General features: G+C 34.5%; 1 protein-coding gene across 7 annotated transcripts in view; it reads right to left on the bottom strand.

The window, feature by feature from the left end:
* The window catches only part of SCAF8 (SR-related CTD associated factor 8), a 265,897-nt gene extending 242,227 nt beyond the window's left edge, over window positions 1-23,670 (bottom strand). For 6 of the 7 annotated variants that reach the window (XR_007953657.1, XR_007953658.1, XR_007953659.1 and 3 more), the window contains exon 1: window positions 23,535-23,670. Coding sequence is in view for 4 of the 7 variants with exons in the window: in XM_051997983.1 (XP_051853943.1) it covers window positions 23,535-23,564 (30 nt within the window). In the remaining 3 variants the exon portion in view is untranslated. Of the gene's footprint in view, window positions 1-18,155; window positions 18,220-23,534 lie in introns of all 7 variants that reach the window. The other variant, XM_051997986.1, reaches the window with a different exon arrangement.
* Between the last annotated feature and the right edge of the window lie 2,272 nt (window positions 23,671-25,942).

The raw sequence follows: 25,942 nt of genomic DNA, 5'->3' as shown, positions 1-25,942 counted from the left end.
GCAAAATAAAAAGCCAAAACAAAAACACCCCCAACACACATAACCTATAAACATTTAGATTTATCAATCAAAAATCTGTTTCAAAGAATATATTTTTGTTTTGTATAACTTCACATGTACTTTATTAATGGGGGCTGCTGGTGAGGACAAGGGAAAAAATTTAGAACTCAAAGTTATAGAAACATGCAAAATTTGTTTTAAATGTAACTGGGGGAAAAAAATTAAACAAATAAATTTAAATCAGGAATATATTTTATATAGGCAACAAAGAGTAGCAGAGAATTAACCTTGAAATCAGAAAGATCTAGGCCTAAGTTCCATTTATAATCTTCTACCTTTGTGACCTCTGGCAAGCAAATCATTTTTTAGCAATCCAAGTTATTGCAAAAACTATAGCTGGCAGAGAAGTTGCTGATCTACTTTGATAGAGAAAGTATCTTTATTGGATATTCTCTATATCAACAAAATCACAAATTCAATTGTTTTAAAATCACAATTGAGACTAAGTAATGTTCCAGTTACTTAAAATTCCTAAGTCTCAATTTCAAACTTAGTTTCCTTTAATAGGACTATAAACCAAATGAACTTTTAATAATGTTCTTTCAACCTAAATGTTCAGCATCTCCCAAAAATTAAGAACTAGAAATTTCAAGGGATCGATATGGCTTTGGAGAAAAATAAAACCCACTAAATATAATGAACTAAGGGAAAAACACTATGCTACATTAAAATATTAATAATTTCATAGCCATAGCCAGAAAGAATTTCAGACGCCATTTAGTCCCCCTCATTTCATTTTGTAAATGAGAACTTGAGATCCAGAAAGGTTAAAGATCTTATCCAGGGACACCAAGGTAGACAGTATTTAAACCCAGATTTTCTGACTCCAAATCAACTCTTTCCACACTACATATTCCATTGATCACAAGAGATTATCAGTAATAACACTACTAATAGTGATAGAGCTATACTTTTAGCTTTCACAAACTATTTGATTCATAAATTTTACTTACATTTAAACAGAAATTCCAATCATTTTAACTAAGATCCTATTATATAGAGCAATAATATTAAAGAAGGAAAGCATAAATAAAGGAATCTACTGTCCAGTTGAGGAGATGTACCTAATAATATGTGGAAACCATGTAGAATACTATATGACAGATGCTGTGGAGAATATAAATAAGACACAAAGCTTCCACCAAGGGACTAAGAACACCGTGTGAGATAAGGCATAATACAAATAAATATATTACAAAGTAAAACATGAAAAAACAATCAGAGGTAAAATGTGATATGGTAATTCAGACAGATGAACAATTACTTCTTTTAACTTAATGGCTTCATGCAGTAAATGACAATCTGAACCTTCTCAAAGAAAAGACAGAATGATAAGAGTTAGCATGAAGAAAAAGTACAGAATCAGGAAATGTAAGAAACAACTTTTTGGGTATAATCGCAGATTGCTTTTCAGAATACTGTACCAATTTATGGGTTCACTAATAATGCATCAGCATGCCTGTTTTCCCAAAGTCCTTTCAACATTTTCCTTTTTTGCCATCTTTGCTAAAAGGAAGGGCAAGATGGAATCTCAAAATGGCTTTCAATGGCATTTCTTTAACTAATAATGATTTGGAAAATTTCCTTTCATATTAGCCATTGTGAACAAGTTAACACAATATCATGAAATGTGACAATCAGGCTTATTATTAGAGAAATGAAAATGCATATGGAATTCAGTGAACGTACAGTTCTTGCAGAAGCTTGCATATTTATGACATTACAATAAAAAGAGGGAAGAAAACAGGAAAGGACCTGGCAAGGGAGGGGACAAGTGCAGTAAATATGGGGGAAAGAGACAAGACTACTCTCAAAAGAGAGAAGAAAGGTGATGGCAAGTTATGTTCTTTTCCCTTGGGAATTGCTACACTATGAAAATAGGAGGATTCATTTACTTGTAAAGGGCCCCAGTTGCACAAACATTATCCCAGCCTGGCACAGATGGCTAGACCCTGAGTTGCCTCCCAAGGACTCAGAAGGAATTCAGTTTGGGGTACTAACAGCAAATTATATCAGTATGGAGGGCTGAGGTGGACTTTGACACATTCAGGTCTCCTTTATGCTCTGGGTTCAGTGTTTCTGGAAAATATGGCAACTCAAAAAGACAGGTCCTTTAGTAGTCCTGAACATTAAATTTTAGTCTAAGTTCTAAAAACTGTCAGTTCATAAATTTCACTAAAACAAATATCAATTGGGAAATGGTTCTTTTTCTTATAAATATGAATTAATTCCTTATAAATCTTAGAAATGAGATCTCAGAAAACCTATATACTACACCCAACTACACTATTATGAGGGCTATAGCAGAATAAAGAAAAGAGCAAAAGGATCATTAACGTACAAAAATACTTATAAAAGCTCTTTTTATGGTGACAAAAAATAATGAAAACAAATAGAATGTCTAACAACTGAAGAAAGCTCAATAACTTGTGTTTATTTTAATATTTGTTACGGAGTCCTACTGTGTTATTAAGAAATAAGGAAATAGATAATTTTTTTTTAAAAGATATATAAAGTAGATACAGTAGATATAACAACAGTCCTGGAGTCAGGAGTTCAAATCCACCCTCCAACACTTGAAACCTACTGTGTGACCCAGAGCAAATCACTTTATCCCAACTATCTTTCTCAAAAAAAAGGGACATAAACTGACAAGAGTACAAAGTATGCAGAAATAAAATAACCATTTATATACTACAACATCCATATAAGAATTAACAATTTTGAAGATCTTTATAAAAAGATAGAAGATGAAATAAATAGGAAAACAATTTACACAATACTGTAAAAACAAACTTGAAAGTTAAGAACTATGATCAATACAATAACTATGCTAGATTCCAGAAGACCTGTGATGAAAATGCTATCCAACTGCATGACAAGATGGAATTAGGGAATAAATATACATCCATACACATACACATATGCATGTATATATGTATATACAATTATATATACATATACATCCATACATATTTGTGTGTATGCATATATTTTCTATAAAGACAATGAGGAAATGTTTTACATATACAAACACTGAGTTATATGCTACAAGAAATTTTTCAATGGCACTTTAAAAGAGAAAATATATTTCTATTTTTTAATACAGGTAAGGGGATGCTACAGATTTGAACTGTTCTATAAATTCTCAGATAAAGTAATTATTATTACTTTATTGTTATTATTATTATTTTGTTTTATTTTATTTTATTACAGGAGACCTATCACAAAGTTTGAGTATCTGTAAAAGTTTGTAATATAATTTTTTTAAAAAATAATGTTTAAAAAAAGAATAAAAAATACAAAGCATGAAAACTTACATGGACATATGCAAAGTGAAGTAAACAGAACCAAAATGTATAATTGTTATACAAAATTATTGCTGTCAAATTATGATGACAGTTTTACTCCAAATAAGGAATATAAAAAAAAAATGATTCCCTCATCTTCATTGAAGAGATGGGAAACTATGTATATGAAACATTGAATACAATTTTAAACATGGCTAACATGATGGTAGAGAGGAAAGAGAAAAACAATATATTGGAAAATAAAGGTAATGTAAAAAAATATCAATAAAATGATTTAAAATGTTAAGAAAATTCATAAAGCAAATAGATTATTTTGTTGTGCTAAATCATTTTAGTCACGACTGACTTTCATGACTTCATTTGGGGCTTTCTTGGCAAAGATACTAGAGTGGCTTGCCACTAGACTGCTAGTCTGTATTCACTGTGCCAACTAGATGCCCTGAGATTCTTTATAAACTTATGTATTTGTGATGCTACTCTAGATAAATCTTTGAAAGTGACATGCAAAAAGTATATTATATATAAATTTATATAAAATTCAGAGAATTAAGGTCAAGATTAAGAGAAAGACATTTGAGGAACAAAAAACCCATCTCATTTAATTGGAGAAGTGAATGTTTTAACAGGAAAATAGTAAAAGAGAAGGCTACAAATGTAAATTTAGGCAATGGGAAAAAATTTTGAATAGGAGGATGAAATCACTCAAGCTGTGCTATAGAAAAAATTGGATAACATGAGTAGCTCAAATCAGGAGCCAGATTAGTTATGAGAAAGAATAATCTAAGTGAGAGGTTAATAATAAGGACCTAAAGTAGGGAAGTAGCAAAAGCAAGGACAGGATACAAACAAAAGAAATGATATGCAATAGGATATCTAGGACAAAGATATAAAAATAGTACAAATATTTTAAAGTGATAGGGATAATATTATTACCATTGACTAAAAAAAGTCAGAGAAAAATAGATTTTGAGATTAAAATGAGATATCATATGGTAAAAGAACAATGGACTTGGAACTATACAACCTGATATCCCAATACTAAAGTTACCATGCAGTATACAGGGTGTCCCAATAGTCTTGCTGCAGTTTTAAGCTTTAATAACGTATTCATATATACTTTAATATATTTAATATGTATAGAACTACCTGCCATCTAGGGGAGGGAGTGGAGGGAAGGAGGGGAAAAGTTGGAACAGAAGGTTTTGCAAGGGTCAATATTGAAAAATTATCCATGCATATGTTTTGTTAAAAAAAAAAAAAGCTATAATAAAAAAATTAAAAATTAAAAAAAAATTATGCATACCCTATTCCTTATGCTGTTTGCATTAAGATATTTGGGATACCCATATGAGGTCTGTATTTTAACTTGAGTCAATAAAGGCTATGTTAGGGAAGAAGGGCAAAAAATAAATCCAAATAAGAGATGGAGAAAGAAGGATACAACAAAATCTCTACAGAAGGCAGTATGCACTCAAGCAGTAGAAAGGTATGAGGTTTCAAGTGAAATGATCTTTAGGCCATAGCAGAAGGAAGGAAAGAAATAATGAACATCCTCCTAACATCCAGTTTATACAAGGCTTTGGTCACTACTTTTTACAGGTTGAAACAACTAGGTTATCCTATATAAAAGGCCAATTTGGGGCTTAGGATAAAGTCAAAGAGTTTTATAGTGAGAGGGATCATCTATTAGGCAAATTTTAGTTTCCCATGGCTGAAGTCAGAGGTAGGAAGCTTCCAGAGATTAGTTAGGATGCTAAACGTGAACAGATTTTAACTATTTTAGATGCATGAAACAAAATAACTGATGAAGTAAACTTTCAGATAAGCAGATAGAATCTAAGATACAAGTAGAAGCGTTGGTTAGCTTTGGAGGGAAGAAAAAAAAAAAAAGGGAACAAGGTGTGGAAACCATCAAGGAGAAAAGTGTGTGTCTAAAAGAGTCAAAGCAACCCACGAAAATCAAGACCTTGAAATACCATAGTGTGGATTACCCAACCTAAATTTTAAAGCCACCTCTACCAGAGACTTTCCTACACAGGTCGGACCATGTCAGGTCTCCCTCTTCTACATGAATTCCAAAGGCTCTCTGTAACTCCAAAATCAAATATAAAATCCTACTTGGCATTTAAAGCTCTTGACAACTTGGCCCCCTTATAATATTTCCAATTTTTTTTACTTTATTATTCTCCACTCAACATTCAACTATTATGTCTTGACTTCCTTCAAGACTCAGCACAAATCCAAACTCCTGGAGAAGGCCCATTCTCAGTACCTATTTTTCCTTATCATCCATTAAAATGTATATTTTGTCTGTAATATGGTTATTGGCATAGTTTTCCACTCACCCAGTACGACAGTGCCTATTCCTCCTTCATTAGTAAGCATTTAATAAAAATCTGCTGACTAACATTAGTTAGTATTATCTTGAACAAGGTATCTTCCTGGGCCCTCAGTTTTCTCTTGTATAAGATGAAAGGAGTTTAATTAGCCAACATCTAAATTCTCTTCTAACTAAAAAACTTAAGAAAACTATAGCTTCCTAAGTTTGGTTTGTGATAATGAGTTTGAAGAGCTATTGAGGTATTCAGGCAGATTTGTGACAGGCAGTTAAGAAGTTAGGTCTGAGATTTGGAATGAAGTGCTGAAGTGGCATTGGAAAGATATAACTTTTGTGTGTGTCATGAATCTTTTCCACAGTCTAGTGAGGTCTATGGATCATTTCTCAAAATTCTTTTTTAAATGCACAGAATACGCAGGATTACAAAGGAAACCAAATACAGTATCTGAAAGATAATGATCAAAATATTAAAAATTTGTGGATTCCATGACATGAATAAAGAAAGTCAAAGCTTTAGAACAATGAATTCAACAAAAAAGAGAATGTTGAAAAGAATGAAGGGGAGATCCCTGAAAAAATCCTGGGAAGAGAAGCCAAACAAGGTGTAAAACAACCAACGGAAAGATAAAAGAAAAACAGGAAAACACATAAATAATAGCTAGCATTTATATAGCACTTACTACCAAACATTATAAATATCATTTCATTTTGTCCTCATAATCTTGAGACAATTGTTATTACTATTCCCATTTTATAGTTGAGAAAATTGAGGCAAAGAGAAGTAAAGTGACTTGCCATAGATCATGCGGCTATAAGTGAGGACAAATTTAATGCTTCCAGATCTAATGCTCTATTTATGTTCTCACCTATGAGAAGAATTCAATATAAAAAATTCACAGGAGAAAAATTTCAAAAAAAAGAGATTGATTAGCATTTTATCAAAGCCCAGAGGTCAGGCAAAATGAAGACAGAAAAAATATCATTACCCTGGAGACTAGGCCCTTGTGCGAACAAGGATATAAGGGTATAAAAAGTAGAGAAAATAAGCAGACTACAGCAAAATATCTGCTAGAGGAAGGAAAAATAATGAAGAGGACAACACCTCAAGAATGGCACTTCAGGAAGAGATAAAAGAGTGAAAAATGTGATCACTGCTAGCAGGGAAGTTGAGACTGGCAGACTTAGGAGTCTTGAGCTGCTATAGGGGCTATTCTTAGAATATCCACATCAAATTCAGCAACAGTACAGAGAGCTGGGGTAGCCAGATGGCACAGGTGATAGAGAACCAGCCCTGAAGTCAGAAGGATCTGAGTTCAAATGCGAGCTCAGACACTTAACATTGCCTAGCTGTGTGACCTTGGGTAAGTCACTTAATCCCAATTGTCTCACCAGGAGGGAAGGCTCATTTTGGAAAGGAAGGACATTTCTTCCTCTAGTAAGGACACTGCATTTGGATAGAAGAAATAAATGAGCATTTTCAAAGTACTGATCATCAAAATAGCCTATCCTAAAATTTTGTTCTCTCCCCAAACCTCACTAACTTTACCATTCTCTTCTAAAACTGACATGAATTTATGTCATCTGCTCAATATTACTAAAAAGCTTGCTATCCAAACTAAGTGAAATCTTCATAGAACTGAAGCATTTTTCATGTGTGTGTGTGTAATGAACACACACACACACACACACATTCTCACTGCTTTACAAACTTCAAGTACATTAGATTGTAAGATTATGCTAGGGGGAAATGGGAGGTTTTATGTGGAGAAAAGAGAGTAATGTAGGCAGAAGAGGAAAAAGAGAAATGGTACATTATGTTTTAGGAGGCGGAAAGTCATAGCTTAGACTAAATTGTCTAAGCTATGACTAAATTGTTTTCGACTTTATGTATTACTGGGAAGACGACAGAAAATTTCAGACAGCCCCTAAGAATACACTTATGTTTCCATTTATCCAGCATTATCCAGGAACAAAATATTCTGGCAATTTTCCAAATAATTTAAACATTCCTTTAAGAACTGAACAAAAAAAAAAAAATTAACCACTTTAAAGGGGAAATTTCCAAAAACAGATCACATAATTCCCTATAGGATATACAAACTTTAAGCCAATACACTGAACCTAATTAACTGATGAGCCAAAGCAACTACCATGATTAAATGTTATACTACAAAATAATTCAGGAACTAATGAAATGGTTAATGTGGTTCACTCCCATAATAAAGCACACATTGCTGCACTTTTCTAATATTATTTTATAGTGCTATGGCTTCTCACTATTCTCATGTTTGCTACAAGTGTCAAAGCCCTAATCCTTTGGTGGTTTCAGGAGGAAATGAATGTTGACAGACAACTAAGTTAGTAAATATAACCTACACATCTGGGTTCAAATCCCAGATCCATTATTACAACCTGTGCAAACTTGGAAAAGGACTGCCTGAACCTAACTTTCCTAATCTGTCAAATATGGGAATTGGATTCTCTAAAGATCCTGTTTTAAGTATGAAATCTATGACATCATAATTGTTTTCCTCAAAAGCAGATAGTTTATTAAAAATGAGAGTATCAGGCAGCTAAAAAACTGCAGTAAATAGAAAAAACTGGTCCTGGAGTCAGGAAGACCTGAATTCAAATCCAGTTTAAGACATCTGATATTTACTAGCTGTGTAACTCTGGATAAGTCACTTAACTCCAACTGCCTCACCACTAATACCCGAAAGATAAGAGTATCAAATTTACAGATCTCAATCATACTTTTCCTTACTTCTCCCTTTACCTAACTTAGATATAACAGGATCAACAGTAAAATGGCCAAAGTGAGAAGAGCTTTTAACAATCAATCATATAAACTGTAAAACCAAGACATCTCAGAAATATGGATTCTATTCCAAAATGGATTTTCATTAAATCTACCACAACATCAGCATTATAGTTAATTAGTAGCCACACTGGTTCATGGTATAGGGTACACAGTACCTGACTCATAGTAGGTGCTTAATAAAACCATTATAGGTAGTTTGGGCTCATATTTTATATAAGTATCCTAGGAAAATATTAAGCAAAATTTTAATCTGCTTAGCAACCATGATGTAACTTACTTAGTCCTTAAAACATTTAACTCAATATTTTGGAATAATTTAGAAATTTTTAAAATTATTATTAGATCCTAAGAATACTAAATTTACAATTTTTAAATTTTAATTTGGAACATAACCAGATAAATGGGCTGGATATACATATATATATTTATGTGTGTATGTATATATACATACATACATAATTATACATGCATGACTATAATCATGTTTATATAAAAACATAAATGAGTGACAATTACATTCTTACATTCATCAAATACAGGACACCAGAAGAGCATCTTACTGATTTTCCAAAAAAAATTTCAAAGATAAACCTCCCAGCTGAGAGGTCTTCCCAGAGGGCACAGAGTATAGCAGGAGCTACTCATAGCTTAAAGGAGAAAAGGAGGTTCTATGGAGTAAGCAAATGTTAATAGTTTCACTTCAGAAAAAGATAAACATCACCAGTCATGCTTTGTTGGTTCCCAGATTACATACTGAAAACACAAGCTGGTATAGAAATTACTATTGGATAAATAGGTGAGAGTGATTTTTCAAAAACAGTAATGAATCAAGTAATAGAAGCTCTTGTGCCAAAGTAAATTTAAGTTGGATAGAAAATAAAACTTCAATTTTATTTCCTTGATTTGATCTAGATTTTAACACTTTTTTTTTACATAATCTATTTATTTTTGCAGACATAGAACCCTGATTTTTAACCATTATTAAGACAAATCTCACAATAAATGCAAATGACCATGCCCTAAATCTTAGCTGATGGCACATTCATTTTAAGTACTAACCCAACAAAAATTTTCAGACATCAAAAATAATTGGAAAAATCCTTAGGAATTTATTGTATAGATAATTAATTATAATTATTCTAATAGTTTACTGTCCAAGAAAACTTGATTCCACACTAGTAGGTTAAAATTTTAAAATTTTAGAATAACAAAATAATTTTGAGCTCATAGATCCTCTAAAAGGGTTACATCCCTGAACTAGACTTTGCAAAACAACGACCATTCTAGTGGTTCTCAAACTTTTGTTTTCAGTATCTTTATCCTATTAAAAATTATTGAGGATCTCTCCAAAGCATTTTTGTTTATCTGGGTTATATTTATAGACATTTACCATATTGGAAATAAAAACTATTTTTGAATTTGTAGACCCTCTAAAAGGGTTTCAGAGATTCCCCAGGATTCTCTAGACTAGACTTTGAGAACCACTGATCTAGACTAAGCAATTACCAAGTAGTTTTTGTCTTTCAAGGTTCTTTCCTTCAACAGAAAAGGCCTAAAAGATTTCATCAATAAGAGATTTAGATAAATTAGTATGTTGCTATTTAAGAAAGGACAATGAAGGCTATAAATTTAATAATTTGGGGGGGAATTTGGGCATAGCTAATTAAAAAGCTATTTTGAAAATAACTTCTTAAGATGTTTATAATCCTTAACAAAAACAATCACTGAATTTTAAATAATAATTATAATCTTGTGATTCAGTTAGCTCATTTATTCCAAATGCCTACTACACAAACTAAAAATCTGTGATATTAGGAAAAGCTAACTAGTCTAACTGGTTTGATTAACTTTAGTATTAGCTATTAAAATTGTTTTGCTAAGAAAACCAATAATGTAAAAATACAGAGCATTATTTACCTATTTAAGCAAACAGTTTTTAAGCCTCTAAGATACAACAATGAACATCTTTTAAAATTCAATCCTACATTAAAAAAAAAAATTGACATTAGAATTCTATAGTTTGATTCTTTGACACTTCAAATACAACTTGTTCTCTTCTAGTGATTGAAGAACTTTCTGAAATTAACATTGGTCAGTTTGAAACTGCATTTCTCCAAAATCATTTGTACATGAAGTCTTTTTTTCTATTTAAGGATAAACCTTTCTTTATTGGTCAATTCTCCCTCACACATCCTCTACAACAGGGGTCAGAAAACTTTTTAAATAGGGGGCCAGTTCACTGTCCCTCAGACTGTTGGAGGGCTGGACTATAGTAAAAACAAAAACTTTGATAAAGAAACTTCATAGCCCTGGGTAAGGGGAATCAATGTCCTCAGCTGCCGCATCTGGCCCGTGGGCCGTAGTTTGAGGACCCCTACTCTACAGATTTACATGGTTAGGTTTTACATTTAGGCAATGTGGTCAAACATTATTCTCTGAAGTCACTAAGCAGATTTTCCCTCAAAATTTTAAAAAGCAGCCAAATGTTTAATTGTAAAATAAGATGAAAATGAAATAAAATACAGAAAAATTTTCAATTAAGACTACATATTTTGACATAAATCTGTCAAGTTTCATGATGAGTACTGCATACCCATGATGCAATTTATAATAGTAAAATTCTAACTACAGAAGATTTAGATAAGATACATTTCCAACATGACAGGAAAAGCAAATTTATTTTTCCTTTCATGGGGTATAAAGTCTAGACCTGATACTTCATTAGTGTAGATTACTCAGGATGAGACATACATCTTCCCACTAATGTAAGTAGATATCTTATCTGTCTTACAGAAGAGAGCATTGAGAGGTTAAGTGATTTGCTCAGTCACAGAGCCATTTAGATATCAGAGGCAAGAGTTGAAGTTACATCTTCCTGGTTCCTCATCTACCCAGTTCTCTATCTTCTATACATAGTACATCAATTTTTCAGAAATTGAAGTTTTTCTTTAATCTTTAAGGAGACCTGTTAGCAATATGCTATTTTTATGATTTCAATGAGCTTCAGAAATGTCACATCATTTAAAACACAATTTTCTTCTTCCATTTAGAAAAACTTCAACAATAAGATTAAAAACCACACATCCTCTTTGAACATATCTCCTTCGAAAATAAGCATTTTCAAATAGTACCCATAGCATACATAATCAAAAGTTCTAATACATCTACATTTATTCAAAGTATTAACTGATCATAAGCAGCTAGGAAGATAACTTTTTTAGTCAAAGAAAATCAAATGCATGGTAACCTCCCTTTATACACAAAGTGAGTGATAACTATCAAATCAGTTAGGCCTAATGCTTTCATTTGCTGTTAATCTTTTCAGTCAGATTTGGCTCTGCTTAATCCCATGGACCATAGCATACCAGGCCCTTCTATCCTCCCTTATCTCCCAAAGTCTATCCAAGTTCATGTTTGTTGCTTTCATTACACCATCATCTCATCCTATGCTGCCCCTTTCCTTTTGCCTTCAATCATTCTCAATGTCAGGATGTTTTCTAGGAAACCCTTCTTTTCATTATGGCCAGAGTATCTCAGCTTCAGTACTTCCAAAAGAGTAGCCTAAGTTAACTTAAGAATTGACCGATTCTGTTCAAAGAACTCTCAAAAGTCTTCTCTAGCACCTTAATTAGAAAGTGTCAATTCTGCAGTACCTGGCTTTCCTTATAATCCAAATCTCACAGCCATAAACTACTGGTGGAAAAACCACAGCTTTGACCATACTTTGTTGGCAAAGTGATGTCTCTTTCACACAGTCCAGATTTGTCATAGCTTATCTTCCAATGACCAAGTGTCTTTTAATTTCATGTCTGCAGTGACCCATAAGCCCAAGAATATAAAATCTTACACTTTCTATTTCTTCTTCATCTATTTGCCAAGAAATGATGGAACCAATTGCCATGACTTTCATTTTTTTCTAAAAACACAACAATTTTTTAAGCACAACAATACTAAACCTAATATCAAAGATTCAACCCCTTTACAAACAATTTATTTCCTTCTATTCACCAGAGTGCTTACCTAATTCTAGTGAGTCCAAGTCAGCAACAACTCTTCCTCCTCTCTTTCTCAAGGCCTAAGACAATCATTTACTACCAAACACCTGTGCTAAAAAGATCCACAGTCTCTCCCTATAGTAGCCAATAGAAGGAAATTTCAGAGTTGGAAGAAACCTTAAAGACAATCCAATTCAACCCATACATGAAAAATAATTCTTCTACAATATATTCAACAAATGGTCATTCACACTCTCCTTGAAGAACCCCACTGAGTAAGAACTCAGTATTTCCAGGGCTGCTCATTCTACTTTCAGATGGCTCTAATTAATATAAATCTAAATTAAATTTCTTTACAACTTCTGCCTATTGTTCTTATAAAACTTGTTCACATGAGGCCTTTCAAATTTGAAGCACCTATATTATCTCTAAGTCTCATCTCTGGGCTAAACATCTTTAGTTTCTCAAAGTCATATGATACGGCATGAACTTAAGTCTCTTAACCATCTTTTTCTAGATTTCCAGCTAATAAAAGTCCTTCCAAAATGTAGCATCCAGAACTAAACCCAATAATACTTCAAATATAATCTGATCCTTCAAATCCATCCTTCATATTGAGATCAGAAAAACTTCTCTTATGGATAAGATCATATTGGTGTTCTGATTAATAAATGTTACTGGATCCATGTTGCCAAACAACTCAAAACTCCTTATTCTGGTATTCAGAATCAGAGTAAATATATGTTTATTAAGCACCATGCAAATAAATACATGCAAATTAGGTACAGAATAAATCAGAAAAAACAAAAACAAAAACAAAAACAAAAACAAAGGAAAGACACTTGAATTAAGAAGAATCAAAAAAAACTTTCTATAAAAGGTAGGATTTTACCTGGAACTTGAAGGAAGCTTTCTGAGCAAGTGAAAATGCCCAGAGAATAGGGATGAAGTTTATTACTTAAAGAAGAGCAAGAGAAATCAGTCTTGTAAATAAAAGAGTATGTTGAGTGGGGTAGAGATATGTAAGAATGAAAGAAGTGAGGTAGAAGCAGCTTATAAGGGTTTTTGAATGCCAGAATTTTTTATATTTATACCTTGAAGTGATGAGGAGACACTGCATGAGGGATAAAGGAAGGGAGAGGAGAAGGAAGAGTGCTGGAAAATCACCCTGACACTGAAGGGAGGTGGACTAGGATGGGAAGAGATTTGCTGCAGGGAGACCAACCAGAAGGCTACTGGAAAAGTTCAGGTGTGAGGTGCTAAGAGACTGGATGGTAGCAGTGACAAGGCAAAGGGTGAATTATCAACAGGCCGTGGCAAGAGACTGGATGTGCGAGACAATGAATGAAGAAATGAGGATGACATTCAGGTTTTGACCTTAAAGAACAGGAAGAATAATAATGAAGTTAGAGAGAGGTAAAGATTTTAGGGGGAAAATGAGTGCTTTTTGAATAAAGCATTTCAGAACATCTAGTTGGGAGATGTCTAATAGGAGACTAGAAGTCAGCAGAAAGGTTGGAAATAGATATGTAGACCGAGAAACAGCCTCATAGAGAGATAACTGAATCCATGGAAGCTGACGAGGACCAACTGAAATATTATAGAAGGAGAAGAAAAGAAAGCAGAGGCCCAAGCCTTGAGGAACACTCATGGTTAGTAGATATCACATGAAGATCCAGCAATGGAAACTAAAAGCATTCAGACAATAGGAAGACAACCAGAAGAATAATGTCATAAAAACCTAGAGAAAAAAGCATCAAGAAGAGAATGATCAACAGTATCAAAAGCTGCAGAGAGGTCAAGAATGAATAGTGGGAAAAGGTCATAATATGACCTGGTAATTAAGAAAATGATAATGACTCTGAAGAGAGCAGTTTAGGTTGAATTATAAGATTAAAAGACAAACTAGGGAAACCGTGAGAAGGAAGGCTCTCTACAACCAGGCACTACCTCACTTTTCTTATCTTCTATTATATTCCTCTCATCAAAACATTCTCTACTCTAGCCAAACTACAGTGCTCTGTGCATCCTAATCTCCCACAGTGCTTCAGAATTCTTCAGTCTTCACATCCTTGCTCTTCCTGCTCCCTAGCCTAAAATATTCCTTTCCTTTACACCTAGTCATCCTTTAAAGCTCACTATTAACAGTGGGATCTTTCACAAAGCATTTCCTGATCCTCATCCCCACTCAACTTTACAGAGCACTTATCCACCAGGCCAAAAACTTATCTAAACTTTTTATCTCTACCAACAAAGAATAGTTATCTGCACAGAGTATTCACTAGATGATTATTATTTTTTCCATACAACACTGGATAAGATAATGTGCATAGATTACTGAAAAACCATCAATATTACTGGAAACAGCATTGACAACTCATAAATTATTAGCACTATTGTAAGAGAAGGGACAAGATATTAATAAACTGAATCTATTACAATAATCTCTACTAGTAATCCATATTTTTCACTAAAATCAAGTTTTGTTATAGTGCCACATTAATAAAAAATCTAAATATGGTATCTAGAGAATCCATGAAAAATAACAGCATTTATATAGTACTTGGTTTTGCAATACCCGCTATATCTGTTAACTCACTTGATGTTACAACAATCCTATGAGACAAGTATTATTATTCCCATTTAAAAATGAGAAAACTGAGGTTCAGGGAAGTTATGTGAATTACTCAGTCACAAAGCTAAAAAGTACATGGGGCAGAATTTGAATTCAGGTCTTCCTGATTCCAAGTCCAGCACTCCATGTGCTAAAGTCAGAAAAAAATAATTAAAAGTATAATTTCTCCCTACTAACTTTGCCTCTCTCTTTGCCTGTTGTGTTAGAATGAAAAAAGCAATGAGGGAAAATACAAGCAAAGACCTAATTTTTTTTTTTCCCTTCTTTTTTCATCAGCCATAAGGAATAGATTAATCACGCCATGCCTGAATATCCTCATTCATTCATTCACTTTCAGTCCTGCCTGACTCTCCCAGATTCTATTAAGCTTTCTTGGTAAAGATACTGGAGCAGTTTGCATTTCTTTCTCCAGCTCAATTTACAAATAAGGGAATTGAAGCAAACAGGGATCAGGATCACTCAGCTACTAAGACCTGATTTGAAATTCAGGAAGATGAATCTTTCTGACTCCAGGTCTGATGCTCTCTCCATAACACCATTTAGCTGCCTTGTGGTCATCCAAAAAGGAGGGTTACTGGGATGATTACAATAAAAAGTCAAAAATCGGTTTTTTAAAATACAAAGTACCAATTGACCAACATAAAAAATACTTTTTAAACAATGGAAAAACAAGATACTTAAATATAATGAATCTGAAGGTATTAATTGTAGAAAAGTATCTATAAATGAACAAATTTAACATTTATCAAAACAAGGGTGAAATAATTTATTATCACTGCTATGCTTATTATGACTTATGTAGTAGTTCTGATCACTGAACCGTCTTTACTACTACTAATAATGATATAGATAGCTTGTTGTAGCCAAAAAGGTCAGATTATTTAAGATCACAATGAAAATTAATGTTTTAAGACACTTTGGACTTCATGCTGATATTGTGTCCTATCAAAAACCATTTCAATAAATAAGTAACTAATTAAAAGTTGAATTTATTTTATAACATTGAGATCATTCAAATATTACATGAATAACAGAATTATAACATATAGATAATAGTAGACATAGCTATTACTAGCCAAAATTTCAGCTTTTGCATTCACGCTGAAGTTCAAAAATAGTTTACTAAGATTTAGCTCAAATATAATAAAAACATTTCCAAGGTTTCTTTTAAGCCAGTGCTGGACCTATGATTTCATCTGTGGAGGAAACTTTCACTATGAGGAGTGACACACATCCATTACTTTAAATCCCTGAATCAACTAGAAGTAATTTGCCTATAGCCATATAGCTAGGCGTCTAAAGAAGACTTGAATTCACATCCTTTGGTTCCAACACTAGACTTCGATCCACCATGCTATGTGATCTCTTTTAAAGGTTAGTATGCTGACCAAATTCCTTGTAACACTTGAAGAAACTAAAACAAGCCTAAATTACACTAAAATTTAATCTAGCACTTCATTCTTCCAAACTCCTAAATTAGCCCACCTTAACACTTGGATATAAGAAGTACCCTCATTTATTAACAATATCTAGTATTGACTTAAGACTTTAAGGTTTGCAAAGTGCTACATTCTATTTCATTTGACCTTAATTTCACATGTTAATTGGAAGTATCATTCTCATTATTTATAAATACACAATATCTCCTGAAGCAATAATTTTATATCACTGTGAGGCTTCAAAAAATATCAAGTATAACCACCCCTTAATATACTAGGTGGCCATAAAATATAACTTTATATAATTTACTTGACAGCTCTCCCTTAAAGCAAAATAGTGTTCCCAATACTCACATTTATTGTCTAGTATCATCTACCTGGTCCCTAAATAGGACATACCAATGAAGACATTATCTCCATAGGCAGATTGGAAGTAACAATACAGTACGTTAATATATTGGGAGTGTCAGAGAGATTTATGCCAACACAGGCAGTGGAAATAATGCCATCAGCACCAAACAATAAAATATCTCCTATCTTATAGTAGATTCCTTAATTGACAAATAAACTGGCTCTGGCATACTCATTAACTCCATATAATCCTAGCAAATAAGAAAGGGTGAAAGGAAATCCAATCTCAAATAGTATTATGACCACCCTTTTCAATCAAATGTTAAAATTAAGAATTACTAATGCAAAGAATGAATTTGGTATATGTGAACCTGAAAATTTCTCAAAACTCTATAATCCCATGTTTTTAAGTGACATACTACATATATTCTCTAAGTTTAAAATTGTGCAGTCATACTGCCATGTAACAGAAAATCTAAAATCATTCCTTGACAAAATTTTAAAAAAATAAATTAGAATGATCTAAAATAAAACCATCAACAAAAATAACAAATGTAATCAAAATAGTTCTCTACACCAATGAAAATTTTAATTAAACAGCTTCCTATAGGAAAACAGTAGTTCATTGCTAATTTTTCTCATAAATATGTCTCATCACAATACTTGTGATACAATGTGCTTTTCTGTAATAAAAAAAAATCAATACTTCAAACAACTCTTTAAAAAAACAGGAAAGGTGCAATTTTAGGAAATAAACATTTCCCCATCCCTTCACTGGATTTTCAAACAGCTTTACCAGTATTGAATAAAAGTAATACTGAAGTGAACTTCAATAAGAAGTCTGACATCTTTGCAGATTTTCACCAAAGATAAAATGCATATTAATATTGAATATCAAACAACTAAATGAACAGTAAAGTTGTTATAGAAAAGAATGCAAGCAGAGAGAACAAGTATTTGCAGGTATTCACATATCACTATTAAGTAGCAATACTCTTCCTGAATTTAGCCCATATTTTAAAAAAGAAATTACACAACAAATTTCCTGAATATCCTCCCCTCAATTGTTGTTATATTTAAATGATAAAAGTTAGAGTCTTCCATTTCCCAACTAGTGCCCATATAAGTAAAGTACCATCTTACTACTAGTTCTAAACCCAACATTTTCCATATGGTCTGCCTTATGTGGGTTGCATTGGTCTTACTATGCTTCTCGTGTCCATGCTGCTGGAAAAAGCAGTCTGTACAAGCAGGAGTAGAGGCACAATCCTGAGAGAGAGGAGCAGAGAGAGATGTTGAGAAAATAAACCTACACATTGACCTCACCTAGGAGTTCAGGGGGCTCAGCCAAAGTTCAAGGACATAGCCATATGAGCTGGAAATAAACCCAATGGCAGTAAAACTAGTTTTACAAAGAGAAATCTAAAGTTGTCAAAAGCAACATCACTCATTCTTAATCAGTATAGAGGTCCTCCTTTAGTCCCTATGTCACCCCTCCCCCAAAAGACACTAAAGCTGTACTGATCTGGAACAATGAGTGAATGTTACAGTTAATCAATTATCTTGGTATGCAAGAAACTACCATGTGCCATATTTGGATTACCAATTTTTAGAATTTTAGAATGCAATAAAATACACTTAACATGAAATTATGTTGAACACAATTTAATTTTTCTTGCAATATTAAGGTGGCATTTAAGGACCTTACAGTATTTCAGGATCTTTATCTAACAATTATTTTATTGCAAATGGAGTTATAATGGCAGAACTGAAAAAGTATTTCTGGTTGATAGAACATTATAAAAGTTTTTACTCCATATAAATTTTATGCTGGAGAAAAAAACTACCAAAAAAAAAAAAAAAACCCTTCTGACCCATGAAAGAATAATGTATTAAAATCTTAAATACACTAAAATCTTGTTTTGTAAAACCATTGATTAAATGGAATTTAAATACTCTAATTTCAGAAAAGAAAAATTACCATTTAACCTCAGGAATTCTTTCCCAACTATTATCCAGAATTCTTTTAACTTCCAGTTTCAATACTCTATACCATTCTCCATGTATTATATTATCCTCCCTCCCCCCCCAATTTTTTTTTTTGGAATAACTAAGGTATAGAATTCACAATCAAAGAAATAATAAAGTATATTTTCAAATCAAAGAATCTTCTGATAAGAAAAAGACATATAATTCAAATTTTCATTTTGCAGATGAGAAAAGTAAGACCCAATGAGATGTCTTGATTCAAGTTATAGAGATAGGATTGGACTATGGTTTCTTGAACTCAAATCTAATTCTTTTTAGATTATACAACAATGTAGAACTTTTTTTTTTTAGCCTTCAGCAAACTAGAAAAATCCATAAACTGGAATCATTCCATTCCCATATCATTTTAATAAACTTGCTGTAGACTCATGAACTATAATGAAATTAAGGAAAAATGAAATGATTTCAAAATTTCAGTATTCAGAATTTTTTCTACATATGCAATATTAATGCATAAACTACATATAAATTTCATGTTCCCTAGCAGGTAAGTTCATTGTTGTTGTACATTTTTTCTATCAATTCATTTGTAGATACTGTGATACCCTGGAAAAATACCCAAATTAAAGACACATTACAGACTATGTTTATGGAAATGGAGATAGGGTATAGTTTGGGCATAGCTGTGAAGATAAAGACAGCAAGGCAGTGGGAAGTGAAAGGGAAATATCATATGCCATGATGGTTCTGGAGTTTGTAGGCCTAGAAGTAACCATAATATTAAGCTGTCTTTGATAACTTAAAGGTCCTATAAGAAAAAAATCTTGAAAACTCAAAGAATCCAAAAGTCCTCAGGGATCTTTAGATTTTGTCTTTCAGATTAAAATAAATGCAAAAATAAAACCAACTTCCAGACATTTCTAAAATATTTCCTAACTTATACAAACCCAGATGTCTTATACCTTAACTAAGACTACAACCCAGTGTACTAAAAGCAGTGAGAAACAAGGAACAAATAAAAACAGCAAAAAAAATAAATAGATGAAATTGAGTTCACACTATCTTGGAAATCCTCCTAGGAACAAAAACTCAACAACTAGCTACCTTAAAGCGGTAATATTCGAGGAAGTAAAGGTCCCGACTAAGCCTACCCAACTCATTCAATTAGTCATACTTTAAACGGCCAAAACTGTTTCACTTATACAAGTGTTTTCCCATAATCCTAAGAAATGAAAAGCAAATACCATACCTTTTTCTTTTACCTTCCCACCACAATAACTTGCACCTAGTTAGTACTATCATATAACATATGCATACAATCATGTGCAAACACACAGCTCTGTGTGTATATGTGTGCTCATGTGAATAAGCATACAGATATGTGAGCAATGCATGTGCATTTTATATGTAAAAATACATATAGCCATGTTATATCATCAGTAATCAAGAAGAATCTTCAGGGACCATAAATTCAAATAGTCCCTTATGTGAAACACCTTTAAACAAAAGCCTGGCCCCCAGATGACTGCCTCATCCTATTGCAACAACAATAACCTCCCCTAAAAACATACCAACACACATACATACATACACACATGCAACTGTTACAATGGCTCAATCAGATAGTGGATTATAGAAATCATTTTGCTCACTAACTTAGCTAAAATATTTTGACCCTACCCCATATCAATTTGGAAAGAGGACTGGGGAGAATGTCCCTTACAGAATAGCAATTATTAGAAATTTTAATTTACGTCAAAACTAGCTAATATCACAGACAATGATCAATCAAATGTTGGGCCTCAATACCATTAAAAGACAGGACAAATAGGAGGAGTTTACCAAGTGCCTCAAAATAAGAATGTATATCCTACCATTAGTTGTGAATAAATAGTTTATTCTTTATTCCAAAAGAGTGTTAGTATTCTGTCAGACACTGAAAAGACTGGGAAGCAATGTAGCTATTTTCTATTTTTAATTTTCAATTTATTTCATCTACAGGATTTTAAATCCAAAATAATTAAAGTTATATTCCAGTTTATAGCTAGAGATAAAATTCTGACCACTAAGGTTCTGCACCTTGCACTGCACTCAAGCACATTTCTTTTGTCAAAACTTGACTGAAATCATAAAATTTAGATTAAAGAAAACTTTCTAAAGTCTACATTTAAAGGAAAACTCCCAATAAATAGATATCTTCCAAAATAACATTTTAAAATGTGTGTGTGTGTGAAAAGAATTTTTTAAAATGTATTTAAAAATTCACTTAACACAACTAACTTTATTTTTACAGTGAAATGTATCATGTGTCAAGAACAGTTCATGAAAACTGAATTCAAATTCAAGGAATAACAGCAGCCCCTATAGTTTTCAATAAAAGAAATATTTTTCAAATTTATAATACTTTGTTACTCTGGGACCAGATTAATTTTTATTCTTAATTTTTAAAATTCATCCAAATTCAACTTTATCTCATTTTCAAATGGAAAACAAAAATTTTTAATATTTTGTTACCAAATAACTGTACATAGGTTGTAAGAGATGCTTTGAAATCCTTGAAAAATGCTAGAGATCAACTATCTCATCACTATTTTGTAGCTACACTGAAAATTTAAAATATCTTATATAATTATGTCCTTTAATGTTTTAAAGGTCTGTTTCTGACTTTTCCTTATAAGAAATGCAAACCATTTAGTTAAATTTATTATGTTAAAGCAACCTACAACCTGTGTAAATCTTTTGAGACAAACTGGCAATCCTCACACATCTATGAGCAACTTGTTTTTATCCTATCTAGGTGAAAATAAAGGGAGTTTCAGTAAATTTTTTCCCCATTCTTAAAGTAATATTTCATATTGCAAACACTAATGAAAAACTGTTTAAAGCTATTGTTTCTTCCCTCAACATATTAAAATATTAATAACAGTACATGGTATTTGTATTTTTCAATCGATGCTTTCAAGGCTTTACATAACACTATCCAGTGTCGACGAAAACCTTCTAAATATAGGTGTTCACACGAGGTAATCATGAACTTGGGAAGAAAATACTTAAAGTTCTGTGATTAATAAAACTTTTCAATTCCTCTAATCAGTGAATATAAAATATCAAACAGTCAATTTTTGACTCAGCACTTGCACATAAGTGATTAAGAAATATTTGTTGACTTTAAAAAAATTTAATTAGGAGTAGCTTCCCCCCTCTCCCAACAATTCCATTACACTCTATCTTACTATGGAAAGACTGCTTCTACAAGAGTTTTCATTTTTGCCTGTTTTCCTAAATGAACAAAAAAGCATATTTTCCAGTACCAAATGGGAAAATTTTAAAAAGAGGAAACAATGAAATAAACTAAGCTGTTATGGTCTTTTTAAGTTCCTTTTTACTTAAAATATAGAAATGAGTGGACATATAGGTTAGCATTAATATTATGGAAAATGTTTGCCTTACTTGTAACATGTAACAAGTTACATGTAGTGAGAGAAATTAAGCTCCTTCCAAAATAAATGCCAAACTAGGCACCTAAAAGTGGATAAGGTGCAATTTTTTTTTTTACATACACAGATCTCTTGATATAGCATTTGATTTTCATGTGCATATATGTAAGCAAAAGCATCCAGACTTATATATATATATTTATTTGAATTGGTACATATCTAGTATTTTTAAACAAAAAGCTTGCCTTTAATTTTTTTCTCCAAGTTTAATTATAACAAAATCAATTCTTCAGTAATCTAATCAAGACTTTCTTCAAATTAGCTGAATCAGTGAAATAGATAATGAAAATACCACAATCCAAGTGAGCCTGCTTAGTTAACAGTCACATAACCTTTAGGTACCATTATATCAGAGGCACCCCCTGTGAGATGCCTTTACTTTCTACCTCAGCATCCTCCTCCCTAGATGGCACAGTGATACACAGGCCGCTCTCACCATTTCCGTATTAATTGTAGTGTGTGTGTGTTAGAGGGTAGAGGATAGAGAAGTAAGAGAAAGATTGAAGGGATTGTAAACTAACCTCTCCTCCCTATCCTCCATCCCATTTGCAGGATTCTCTGGGTGGTACGTTACCTAGTCAACAGCATCCCAGTAATAAACACAACGTGTAATGGGGCCACAACCTATCGCCACCCCCGTGATAGATTCAATCGATGCTTAAAGTAACCCCCCTGGAAAGTCAATCCCTTTATCTAGTTTGAGCCATCAAGATCCCTGGGGCCCTGAGCCTGGTCCTAGGGAAGGGCGGGGGAGGGGAAGAAATCAGGAGAGGAGAGCAGAGAATAAGGATGGCAATGAAGAATTAACTACTAGAAACGAACCCCGTCAGTTTTAGGGGAACGTCGGGTACTTTGGTCTCCACTCCAAACCCAAGGGCATTTAAGTGGACGCGCCAAAAGCCTCCAGCCCTCCCCGCCCCCCCATCCACCTCCCCGACCCAGAGCTCAGGGTCCCTCCTCCCACCGTGGGCTGAGGGGGAGGGGCGGCCCAGGCACCCCTCTTCTCCCTGACCATACTCCTTCTGCCCGGATCCCCACCCGCTGCCCTTTCCCGTGTGGTGAGGGGAAGGAGGCTGGGGACCGGCCTGCCATACGTACTTCGCTGTTGAAGGTTTTCACGGCCTCCATGTTGTTGGTGCGAAGGCCCCAGCGCACGGTGGCGGAAGAGGCGGTGGCGGCGGCCTAGAGAGAGGGGACTGGGCCAGGGGCCGCCCAAGGGAGCGGTCGAAGACGCTGCGGGCCGGGGTGGGAATCGGAGGGAAGGGGTGGGGGTGGGGGGTCGGACTCCCTCAGGAACGGCGAGGCCTCGGCATGGCCGCTGGGACGAGCAGAGCTCCGGGATGGGGAACAGAAGCGCAGCCGGGGCGGGCGGGGGAGGGGCCGAGCCGCCGCGGCTCCTGCTCTTCTCCGCCCCGCGCTTGGCCTCTCTTCTCCACCCTCTGCTCCCTCCTTATCCCCACACTCTCCACCCCCTTCCACCTCCTCCTCCTCCTTCTCCGACCGGCTCCCGCTTCTCCTCCCCACCGCTCGGGACACAGGAACCAGCAAAGGGCGGCGGCGGCGGCTGTAAAGGAGGAGGAAGAGGCAAAGGCGGCGGCAGCGCTGGCGGCGGCAGCTGCGGCAGCCAATATGGCGGATGCGATCTGGCAGCGCAGGTCGGAGAGCGGCGGCGGCAGCAGCAGTAGCAGCACAGCGAGCGCGCCCCCTGGCGGCTGGACAGCCGCCGCCACGGAAAGGCTAGGAAGGTGGATGGACTAAGTGGGGGGGTGGGGAGGGTGGGGGAGTGTCGAGGGGCGGAGGTGGGGGGGGGAAGGGAATCATAGATGTCTGCGCGGGTGGGCCAGAGTGTCCCGCGCTGACTGTCAGGAGGTAGTCTCCGCTCCTTTGCGAGCCTGGGAGCGGGGCGGTGGTGTTCCCTACAGGACAAAGGGCAGTACTGCAGACGTGCTCTTTTGCTCAGCACTCCCCTAAGAAAGCCCTCTTTGCTTGGTCCTTCTACAAGTATCCCTGTCGTACGATGGGGTTGATCTGATTATAGTTTGTTCTTAATCAGTTAAGAGTCCACACTGCCTCGAGTCAAAGAAATCGGGGCGAGGAGAGGGAATGTTAGTTCTTTCTAGTCTTTCTAAAATTGATTTTCTCCACTGCTGATTTATTGCCGGGGGAAAAGGGGAGGAAAAAGAGAGGAAATGAGGTTTTGCTATGTTAATTCGACAATAATGTTTTAACTTGGTGTTGACTGTGATCCTTTTCCTGGGACACGAACCACAGTTTCTGATCAATTACTTAACAAGCATTTGCGAACCTGGGCATAGTGACTAGGACTTAAGGTTCCGCTGATAAAACAAACTCCCAGATGAGAACTGATCAAGAAAACTCCCAAATGAGAAAGAAGGGCAGGGCAATTTCTTAGCACCTTGGTCCCGGAGAGCAGTCTGGAAACGGGTCTCAGGATCCCTTAACATTCTTAAAAATTATTGAGTATACCAAAGAGCTTTTGTTTGTGTGAGTTATATCCAAAGATTACCATATTAGTTATGAAAATTGATAAGTTTTTAAAAATCTATTTTATTTAAAAATAACAAAAACCTATTACATGCTACATGTTAAATATTACATATATTTTTGTGAAAATTAACTGTTATCCAAAACCAAAATTTAGTGAAAAAAGTGTCATTGTTTTACTTTTTTTTCCTGCAAATCTTTTTAATATATGGCTTAATAGAGACAACTCTGCTTTTGCATTCAGTCTTGTGATTTGTTGTTTGGTTGATATATGTGAAGAAAATCTGTCCTCAAATATAAGTAGTTGGAAAACAGAAGAGTATCTAACAGATAAATAACATCTTAGAATTATTGTGAAAATAGTACTTCACCTATCCTTGTGGATCCTCTGAAAGGATCTCAGGGATCCTTAAATGACCTCAAATCACAAGAAAAACTGGTAACTTAGAAAAGGGACACTTAAATGACTTGACCAGTGTCATACAGCCAGTGTCAAAGGGGGATCTTGGAACACATGGGATCTCTCGTCTGAGGCCAGTGCTATATCATTAATCAAGGTAAACTCTGGGCTGAGAATACTGAAAGAAAAGTGAATCTCAGTTTAGTCCTTAATGAGTTTATAGGCTGTATACACTTACAGTGTATACAGATTATAGACATATAGACACATGTCTTTGGTACCTTAACTAGATCTTGTTCATACTACTTTGTGTTTTAATCTAGTCAAAGCACAGCTGTCTGATAGGTTATTGTTGTTGTTGTTATTCTCTGTGACCCCATTTGGGATTTTCCTGGCAGAGATACTCTAGCTTGTTTTATAGATGAGAAAATGGAAGCAAACAGAGTCATACACTATTAAGTGTCTGTGGTCAGATTTGAACTAAGGAAATAAATCTTCCTGACTTCAAGCCCAGCACTCCATCCACTGTGCCACCTTGCTGCCTAAATAAGGTGTTACTTTATAAAGAAGGAGGGAAGACTAGGAAAGTTTCCTGAAGAAG

Source organism: Antechinus flavipes, chromosome 4 (genome assembly GCF_016432865.1).
Source record: "Antechinus flavipes isolate AdamAnt ecotype Samford, QLD, Australia chromosome 4, AdamAnt_v2, whole genome shotgun sequence".
NCBI classification, from domain to species: domain Eukaryota; kingdom Metazoa; phylum Chordata; class Mammalia; order Dasyuromorphia; family Dasyuridae; genus Antechinus; species Antechinus flavipes.
Note: the sequence above shows the minus strand (reverse complement) of the source record. Positions and strands in the feature narration are given on the sequence as shown.